Below are 9,799 nucleotides of genomic sequence, written 5' to 3'. Positions count from 1 at the left end.
CCCAGCCCAGCCCCTGGCTTCTTTACTTTTCATTCCATCCAGGAAGAGCGCACACCAACTGCTGCAGCTTCCTTAGCCTGACGAAGGGTTTTTGAACCCGAAAGCTTGCTTAATAACTATTCTCCAACCATTTGGGTTGGTCTAATAAAAGATATCAAATTCACCCAAGGAACCTTGTCTGCCTATACCCTCTCCTAGACACTTTTTGTCTAAAGATCCTGACCATAGTATAAGTCAATGGAGGGATGTATAGAGATTGGAGCTCTCTAGATTTATATTAAATTGCTAGAGAATAGAGAGAACTCTTCACCCTTGCCTCATGCCCCCTCTCTCCAACAGTGTAGTAGTTCAAATGTCATTTTTTTCTTGGGTAGCCTTGGGAATTCCCACCCTAGTACCTATTGTAGCAGATGACACCACCTGCCCCCAGAGTAGCTTCTAGATCTGCAGTCCCCCTCATTACGATACCTAGAGTGGAGTGGTCATGTCTGGGGAGCTCAGCTTGCCTCCAACTTGCCTGGATCAAGGTGAGAAATTTCTTGGTAATCTTCTGGAAGTTGTGGCGGCTGATGATGGCATGACCAGGCCCACGACCCAGGTTACAGGTGCTGTATGCCCTTAGCTCAGCTGTGGTTCCATCAGGACACAAGAGCTCATATTCCTCTTGATCTGACTCTAAAATAACATGACACCCTCTGAGACTGAAGTGAAGGGTATTGACGCAGCATATTTTCAGAGAAGCCTGCTCAGAGTCTCAGTTCCTGGCAGGGCAGTGAATGCCAAGTGGAATAGGTTTCTGTCTGATGTGCTGCTCCCTTTTACCAAGGAAAGGGATGTTAGTGCAGAAGGGCCTGGGCTGGAGAAGTTCTTCAGTATGTTCTGAGAAACACTCATTCAAAGACACAGGCTTAAAGAGAACTGTGCAGAAACACTGATTCTGTATTGCAAAGTTTTGGTTGGGTAAAACCCCTGGTACATGGGACCTCTTACTCTAAATCATGGGCCCTATGAAAAAGGCCTGATGATCTGTTGTCAGCCACACGGTAACCACTGGTTTATGGAGCTGAGAGCTAAGGAAATCACCTACGTGAAAGACTGGTGATTCTAAAGACAAGAGGCTCCTTTAAGCAACTTATGCAACTGTGATTTGTTTGGAGATCTGGGGAGTAAGAACTGCTTGCAGAGACTGAACTCAAACTGGAATAAAAAAAAAAATATCAGGCATCACCCCCAAGCTTCCATGCAGGAAGAAGTGCTAGCTGCAGGGAAACACAAATCAGAGGGTTTACCTGTGGCATTCATTATCTCCAAGTGATCTAGGAAAGCAACGTCTGCAGCCCCACTCTTCAAACACCTGCAACAAGATTAACACCAAGCCATAAACACTTTAGGGTGTTATACCCCTCCCATCAACCCTTCCCTCAAGTCTACTGCAAGGATGTGAGGGTCACCTGAAGGCTCCTTCAGAGTCATAGAAGGGCTCATTACCACTGGTCTCACAGAAGTGGTTCTTGTCCCTGACGTAGGATTTCTGGCCTTGGCAAAGAGCACAGAGCTGAGGGGAGGTAACTCCAATGCCTGGGATGCAGCTGGCATTGAAATACCCACTGATCACTGGGAACATAAGAAAAATGTTCAGACAGAAAACGCAGGAAAAGATACTGTAACAGGGACGAATCTGAATGCAGGCATAGTCAATGCCCTAGCTACTTGTTAAAACCTATTAATCTTCAGCAGAATGTCCTTGGCTGTAGAAATTTGAGATTTGAAAATGCTCCCGGTCAGCTATTCTCCAATACTTGTTGATGCTGCTGTAGCAAAATGCTGCCCTCCTTGTTTCACACAGAACAGAAATTTCCTGTTGCTCTTGCTAACAGTTGCTTTCTTCAAAGAGATCATAAAAGGCTCTGGCAGGACAGTGAAACAGCAAGTGGCTAAGCTGTGGGTGCAGAACCCAAAGCTTCTGCTCTCTCATGTGTACCATATAGCTCTGTAGGTGTTGCACCTACTACCATTTTGTTCATCTTTATCAATGCAGAAACTTGGCCCTGGGATACCTGTCAATGTTCATTCACCCACCTTGGCTCAAAGGCTGCTCCTTATCCCAGAAGAGGTCATTCCTAGCCAGGAGGAAGCCTAGTAGGATATTCCAGCCTGATGTCCACCTGGCTCCATTGTGGCAGCTTTGCACTCCTCTGAGCTTCTGAATGTCCAAATTTCCTTTTCTGGCAATGGCCACAGCAAACACACAGCTTCCTAATGGTGAGAAAGGGAAAATGCAGGAAGAACAATAATTTGTAATAAAGGTCTGATCACAGCCACAGTGTGAGCAGTCCTTTGAGCAGAGCTAAGGAAATTCTCAAATAAAATGCCTAAAGTACTGTTAACCAGAAGAAGAGGAACACTGTATTGGTTACCCCAGTGCACAGTTTGGGCAAAATGTTACACAACCAAGGACTAGCAACATGTGAAGCAAGGAATACTGAAGTTAAAGGTTAAATGTTATAAGAATAACTGTAAAGTGGACAGATTACTTTACACACCTTGCATACAACACTCCTGTTTATTCATCCTAATAAAACATTTACTCTGTTTGCAACAGTATTACATTTTTGACTCACATTCATATTGTTATCCATTATAAGCCCAGAACCTTTTTATTTGCAGACCAACCATCTAGCTAGTTGGTCTCCATTTTGCATCTGCGTTCCCATTACTTCTACTTATGTGTAGTACTTTTCACTCGTGCTTTTTAACTAGCACCCTATATACCAACTTTTCTCGCATATAACACTCAACTTTTCCAAAAACAGCTGTTGAAAATTGGAGTGTGCATTATATATGAGAAATACAGTAAAGAGCAATTTCTGCTGCTTACAGAACAAAGGCTAAAGGAGACAGATGAAAGACATGTAAGAATCTATATCAAACAAAACACCCTCTCACTTCACTTTGTCAATATATTTTGTCTAGAGGTGCACCAATACATCAGTCCAATATCAGATCAGCACCAATATAAAGAAAATTGGCTGCACTGGAAATTGGCCTGATGTGCCCATAATGTGGCCGATAAATTCTCCGTGCATGCGCGCAGCCACAGTGCAGCACGTAGGTGGCAAGGAGCACAGACTGGCAGCATGGAGAGCTGCATTCAGCTGGTAAGTCTGTTGTGGTGGAAGGGGAGGGGGGAGGGAAGGCACATGCGGGGGCATATCAAGGCTCCCACAGTGAGGGAGGGAGTGGGGCTGGGGTTGGGGCAGACTCTGCCCAAAAGAGGCAGGGATGGAGCCGCGGCTTGTTCGAGGGGTGTGAGGAGGGTGCGGGGGCAGCTCACACTGCTGCGCACACCCTGGGAGGGCACAGGGGGCATGTGCCCCCAGATCTGCACGGGCAGGGTGGGCTGTCGCTGTGGGCTGGGGCTGTGCAGGGCTCTTTCTGTCAGGGGTTGGTCTAGGCCTGGCTTGTCCAACATATGGACCGCAGGCCGCCATGCTGTTTTCTGAGGCCCGAGGTGCTGTGATGGGAAACAAAAGTAAACACTGTTTACTTTCGTTCCCACCCCTTGTCCCTCCCCCAGCCCCTCAGCAGCTTCCTAATGGCTGCTGAAGGGCTAGGGAAGGGACATGGTTCCCACATGCAGCCGACAGCGAGCAGTGCCCCATGGCAGGGCCTGGGCGCACACATGCTCCCTGGTGCCTGGATGACTTACTGGGTATCCTTGAAAGCAGGCGGAGGTGGCAGCGCGGGGCCGGAGCTCAGCGGCAGAGCCACGCGGGGCCAAGGCCAGAGCGGGGGGCAGCACAGGCATACGCAGCCACTGGAGCAGTGAGGCGGGCGGAGGCGAAGCAGAGGGTGCATTCCCACACATCCCAGGGAGGCTGTGGCTGAGAGGATGAGGAGGAGCCCGGACTGGGGTTCCCACATGTGGCAGCAGCTCTCCCTGCCCCGCTCCAGACCGTGTCCAGCTGCAGCTGCGGCCATGCCCAGCTGATCCGCAAGTCTCTCTCACAGCCTCTTGGATGCACTAAGCAGCCCCTGCTCCCTCCCTGACCGTTTGCCCACCCCCTGCAAGGCAGCGAGCGGCAGAGGCTGCAAAGCGCCATGCAGGTGTCTCCTGCCGAGACACATCCCATCACCTTTGATTAGTTTCCACTCTGGCTGATATTTTTTCCACATTTGATCTGTCGACTTGCATTGTGCTTCTTTCATTATGCATTATGCGAAAGTGTTTATTTTAGTCAAGTGTTTGGTATTATTTCATTGTTGCTTTTATATTGTTTTTATTTTGGATTTTAAACCACATTTCCAGACCCATTTCATTGTCACTTCCTGCAACTTCATTGGTGTCAAAGGTCACGTGACATCACTTCCTGATGTGATACCATTTCCTGAGAGGTCTTTGAATATGGCTCGCAGGTCCACTGGGTGATAAAAAGTTCATGATCCGGCCCCACATTCAAAAAGGTTGGACACACCTGGTCTAGGCTGTCTTCAGAGGGGGGTCAGCGGCAGCACTGGGAGGGGGCCACAGGGGTACAACGAATTTTGGGGTGTCTGCAGCCCCCCATAGCCCCCTCCCAACGTTGCCACCACCTGCCCTGAGCGCAGCCTGGCCCAGCCCCCATGTAGCCCAGCCCAACCCTCTCCATGTCCTCCCGGGGTGTGCGCAGTGGTGGGAGTCCTCCCGCACTCCCCGGCTGGGCAGCACCTGCCCCAGCCCCTGGCCCTGCCCCCACCCCTGCCCCAGACCCACTCCCTCCCTCACCACTGGGGCCTCAATCTGCCCCCACTCCACACCCCTTTCCTTCCCCCTCCCCTTCCACCACAACAGATTCACCAGCTGGACACTGCTTTTCAAGCTACCGGGCTGTGTATAGGAAATCAGATCGGTATTGGCTAATATGCCTCTCTAAAAATTGGGTATCAACCCCAAAAATCTCTATCAGTGCACCCCTAATTTTGTCAGGGCTTTGTGATAACTGGGAAAGGAGAATAGGTGGGGAAGTATCAGAACTCCAGTGCACAGCAGGCCACTAATTTCCAGAGGAAGAAGACAGGTTGTGTTTTCAGTGGAAAATGCTATTGAGATATAGCACATTATTGACATTTTACTTATTATTACAAGTGTTTCAAAAACAGGAATTAAATATCTCAAAACTTATTTGAAGCAGGTGAAAACTGGACAGATAGGAATTTGATTAATACTGCATAGCAAGTCACGGCCCAATCCAGGAATAGAAATTGCTCTGATCTTTACATTGCATATATCTGACTTGCTCCCTTGTACTGCCCTGGGCAAATGAGAGCCATGACTGTGCTTTCTTTTCATCTTCATGCTTTTATGGGAGAATTATGAAGATGTTCTAGAAAGAGACATTTGTTTGCTAAGCTACCTTCCTTGTAGATCTCCTTTGCCACCACAGTCAGGCCATACATCTTCACAGCAGAGTAAACATCTCCAGCATCCAAAGAGGCAGCATCTGCTTTATTTACCTTTAAAAAAAATCTATTATAGAATGGGCTCATGGGAACAGCCAGAACAGTCTGAATACTAGCGAGCCCTGCTGGATAGGGGTCAGCCATCACAGTTTTTTCCTAACGTGCTCCTGGTTTTTGGTTGTCCCTCTGCTACAGGGCATGTTAGAACATCAGCAATGCATAGAGAAGTTTGAACTGCCAGTATGTCATGTGTCAATATCTTAGGCACAAAACATAAGCATCCTTCCTAACAAGCCAAATTTTGCAAGGTGACTTCTCCTCCCATTCTTCTTTTAAACCCTCTCTACCCAGGGTGAAATCCTGGCTCCAATGAAGTTAAAGATAAAACTCTTAATGACTTCAGTGGGACCAAGATTTAAATGCAGGACTTTTTTTCTTCTATATACACAAAGAATGACTGGGGATTCTCCCCACTGTGCCCCTCAGAAAACCTTTAGCAGAAACATCCAAGCTAGAATCCCTCTTTACCAACACTTTCTATAGAGCCATATTTGGTAGGAGCTGAAATCCATTAACAAGGAGGTCAGGAATGACTGAAGAGATGAGAGTAAGTTTTTATGACCTTCCAAGAGGTTTTTTTATTCCTCCTAGGTCAGAGATGTGATCTACTGAAGGAAAGCAGGGCTGAAAGAGCACAAACAGCATTGTTCTCTCCCAGTCTGTTCTGAATACAATAGTATTACATGGAAGGCCAGGACGAGGTCATTTTTCTCTTCATGGGAATATGCGTTTAGCAGCACATGGCAGTATGAAAGCATCCCAGTAATGCTTAAATCTCTAATTACATCACTGCCTTATCTCAAGGAAATTATGACCATTTATAATTATAAATTATTTTATTACTTGGAGAAGGGCCAGATGTCTTGTTCAGGAAAGACTAGCTAGAAGTTAAAAGGGAGAAGGAAATGGAGCATTCAAGATAGTAGCACAAGGACTGAAATTCACAAGCCATGGGAATAGCTGGGGATTCAGATGTCACTCTGAAGCAGCCCTCCATCTTTGTCTGACAGGGTTGCAAAGGTGCAACAGATGCTCTATTTGGGCAAAATTTGGGTAAAATTATTTGGATTCTCCATGGCTGCCCATGTCTCAGGTACTGTACCATGACACAACAGGATGGATTTCACTCACTTTTGGATTCATTTTACCATTTTTTTTTCTTTTCCCTGCAGAGGAGCTAGGTTTCAAATTAACTCTGAAATTCTCCATAGACTCACCCTGATTTTGTCGATACAGTCATGAGTGTTGTGTGCCCGGATGCAAGAAACCCTTGCAAAGGAGTTGATTGTAGCAAGAGGCAGGACAGCCAAGAGAGCCTTAGACAGCTCAGCGCACTTCCTTTGTTCTAGATCAGACAACGTACACCATCGGAACTTCTTTCCTGCAGGACCAGAAGGTAAGAATGAGAACCAAACCTGAAAACCAGTAGGGAACAGGACGTTTTTACCAGTTTTTCTTTGTTTAATTAGAAAAGAAAAGAAGTGAGGAGTGTAGTAGAAGTAAACTCTATATTTGAATGGAACACCATTTCTTGCCAATTTCTCCATTTCTGTTTTTTTTTTCTTTTAAATGATGAGAGGCCCTCCCTAAACCTCCAAATCTAAAACTTTCTTGATCAGAAGGGCAACTCTGAAATATTTATTACAGTTTAGAAGCATTCTGAAATTCTCTTGCTTGCCACGAGGCACATATGGAGAGATGCTGGCATGTTCTAACCTCTGATGATTTCCTTATGTATGCAGTGTCAGGTAACACAATAAATCACACTATTTTTACAAACTCAGATACATAGGCACAGCTCACTGTCATATTTTTTTATTCTTGTACAATTATTCTAAATTGATTGTGATAATGGTCTATCTCTTGCAGCAGGCCTTTTAATGGGGATGATTCTTCTGGAAAGTATATAATCATTTAGTCAGCCTCAAGCTCTATCTACCAACACAACCTTCCTTATGTAGATGAGGCAATTAGCTCCAAAACTAGTTACAACTTTAGACCTCAATCTAGCAAATATATGGATTGATGCAGGCTTAACTTTTTATGTATGTGAGGAACACTGCTCAAGTCAAAGCAATACTTTCTATGCATAAAATTAGGTATATACTTCAGGTTGGCATCTAAGATGGCCCGTAGATGCTAGCAATTTTTCACTCTTGGTTTAGGTTCTATAATTAGTCTGCCATGTATTTAACTACAGATTTTTGTGTATGCTTCACATAAAAGACTTTCATCTGGGATATAGTCACACATGGTGAAAAAGATGCTCTGTGTTTAAAGGTCAAGAAAAAAATTACATTATAAGCAAAACAGAGGGTAATCATGCAACTGAGAGAGGATTGTTTACATGTTAAGTACCATAGTAAACACCAAAGCAGGCCAAAGAGAATAGGAAACGTGAATGTGCAATGCCAGCATTGTAGCCTCCAGACTTTTAAGTACCCAGCTGTGCAACTTCAATGTTCTCTTGGTAGGAAAAGGGGGGTGGACTGCATGAGATTAGTCACACTTTATTTTTAAATGTTAAAGACTAGTCACTCACGCTGGCAATTTGATCAGGAGATGTTGCTCCACCTGCTTTGATCATAGAGCAGTTGGATTCAAGATCACCCACCCCGCTTTGAAGTTCTAGAGCTGAGGCACAAGCTGAACAGGTTCACTCTTTTAGCAGAAGAGGACAAACAGCTCCCTCCAACTACTCAGAGGAATCAACAGTGAAGAGCCAAGGAATAGATGCATGAAGCAGCTTCAAAAGTCACTATGGAATTCAGCGTCTGCCAGTGATCCAGGGGACAGAACACCCTCTAACAAGGATCAAAGCAGTCAGAGCAGTCACAGACCTAACTACAACCATTTTGTACCAAAGCAAATAGAACCAGCGCTATGCCCACAAACATTAATGCACCCATCATCGCTCCAGGAGCTGAGGGTCTTCCTCCTCCCTTGCCCCTGCACCAGCCTTACCTGAAGAGAGCAAAGTGAAGGTAGCCAAGACAAGTGCAGTGGCTGTCTTCATGATTGCAGCAGCACTGCAAAGATCCCTCTCTCTCCTCTGAAGCCTTGTTTCATAACTGGGATTCCAAAGCAATGACTGAAGCTGCTGGAAGAAAACACATGGGTTTAGGCACCAGTACAAAAAAAACAGGGGGGAAAAAGACAGCAGCGTAGATTGAAGGAGGATGGTGCGAGTATGCATGCAGCAGGGGGAGGGCAAAGGAAGGGCCAGGGGCCCTATTCTTAGGCACAGATGGAAAGCATTAGAGCTTTCTCTGCTCCACCGTGTGTAGGCCCCTGTTGGAGGCTAAATCATCTCTCCTGACCCTTTCACTTCAGGCAGCACATTGAAAGCATATTGCTTGTTGGTGCCTCTTTTCCCCTAAGCAGGTTTCCAGCACAGCCAGTTCAGGCTTTCTGGGCCCACGCACAGCGAGGAGCTTGGTCGTTCCCCTTCCCAGCTCAGGGAGACTCGCTCCGTGTGAAGGCCACGCTACACATTCACATTAAATCTGGAGAGAAACCAGCTGTAAAGCTGTGACACGTTTTCAAGCACAAGCTGCTCCACTGGACAGTCATTTTTATAGTGTGGCAACTGCTTCGCTTGCCCTGAATTGACTGCGGGATTCGCTAGTGAGCTGCATCACGTATCTAACACGTCGCAGCGGCCGGTGAGGCTGGTCCCCTGGGTGCCAGCACCTGAGGGGCACGGGCTGGAGGCCTGCCCTTACCCCTGTCGAGCTGCCCTTGTCCGCAGGGGCTGGGGTGGCTGCAGAAGAGAAGCCGCCTGCAGAAAAGGAGGAAGAGACACATCCGAGAGGGGAACTAGGGTGTCGTGCCTAGCGAGAGGTGTCATCCTGCGGGCATGTCAGCCCCCGGGCAGGGCAGAGCAGGATAGGCAGAGATGCACCCCACGGACCAGCTCCATCCACCAGACCAGCGCGCGGCGGCCTAATGCGGTCGACGCGACGGGACTCGCTGCCGCGCCTCAGTAGCGGCCCCGCCCCGCGCACTGCCGGGGAGGAGGCGGCAAAATGGCGGCGCCCATGAGGCGGGTGTGCGGGTTCGCGCTGCGGCGGAGCAGGTACCGGGAGGCGGGGTCGGGCCAAGTCCCTTGCTGGGCTCCGGGGGCCGTGGGGCGCTCCGGTCTTCGTCCTCCCTCCTGGCCGGGCGCTGGTGCCAGCCGGGACGAGGGAGGGCGCCTCGTTCCCTGCCGTCTCCTTCTCCCCGGGGTCAGCCTGGCGAGATCGGCCCTGCGCCCTTGGCCCTCCCCGAGCAGCGGGTCCCCGGGGACCTGTCCCCTGCG

General features: G+C 47.9%; 2 protein-coding genes across 8 annotated transcripts in view; one reads left to right on the top strand and one right to left on the bottom strand.

Moving 5' to 3' along the window:
* Window positions 1-9,799, bottom strand: part of LOC102369456 (melanotransferrin-like) — a 35,962-nt gene that overhangs the window by 15,970 nt on the left and 10,193 nt on the right. For 4 of the 7 annotated variants that reach the window (XM_025199266.1, XM_025199262.1, XM_025199267.1 and 1 more), the window contains exons 1-8: window positions 9,225-9,359; window positions 8,464-8,596; window positions 6,717-6,880; window positions 5,394-5,493; window positions 2,080-2,256; window positions 1,452-1,614; window positions 1,290-1,354; window positions 518-675 (exon numbers count right to left, since the gene is read on the bottom strand). In XM_025199266.1, the coding sequence (XP_025055051.1) occupies window positions 518-675; window positions 1,290-1,354; window positions 1,452-1,614; window positions 2,080-2,256; window positions 5,394-5,493; window positions 6,717-6,880; window positions 8,464-8,515 (879 nt within the window). In that variant the 5' untranslated portion in view covers window positions 8,516-8,596; window positions 9,225-9,359. Of the gene's footprint in view, window positions 1-517; window positions 676-1,289; window positions 1,355-1,451; window positions 1,615-2,079; window positions 2,257-5,393; window positions 5,494-6,716; window positions 6,881-8,463; window positions 8,600-9,224; window positions 9,464-9,799 lie in introns of those variants that run through there. The other 3 variants (XM_025199264.1, XM_025199263.1, XM_025199265.1) reach the window with 3 other exon arrangements.
* The window catches only part of PISD (phosphatidylserine decarboxylase), a 35,253-nt gene continuing 34,906 nt past the window's right edge, over window positions 9,453-9,799 (top strand). Inside the window, exon 1 of the mRNA XM_014518128.2 lies at window positions 9,453-9,577. Coding sequence (XP_014373614.1) covers window positions 9,528-9,577 — 50 coding nt within the window. The 5' untranslated portion in view covers window positions 9,453-9,527. The remainder of the gene's footprint in view (window positions 9,578-9,799) is intronic.

This window comes from Alligator sinensis, unplaced genomic scaffold (assembly GCF_000455745.1).
Source record: "Alligator sinensis unplaced genomic scaffold, ASM45574v1 scaffold505_1, whole genome shotgun sequence".
Classification (NCBI taxonomy): Eukaryota; Metazoa; Chordata; order Crocodylia; family Alligatoridae; genus Alligator; species Alligator sinensis.
This window is presented reverse-complemented; position numbering and strand designations above follow the sequence as displayed.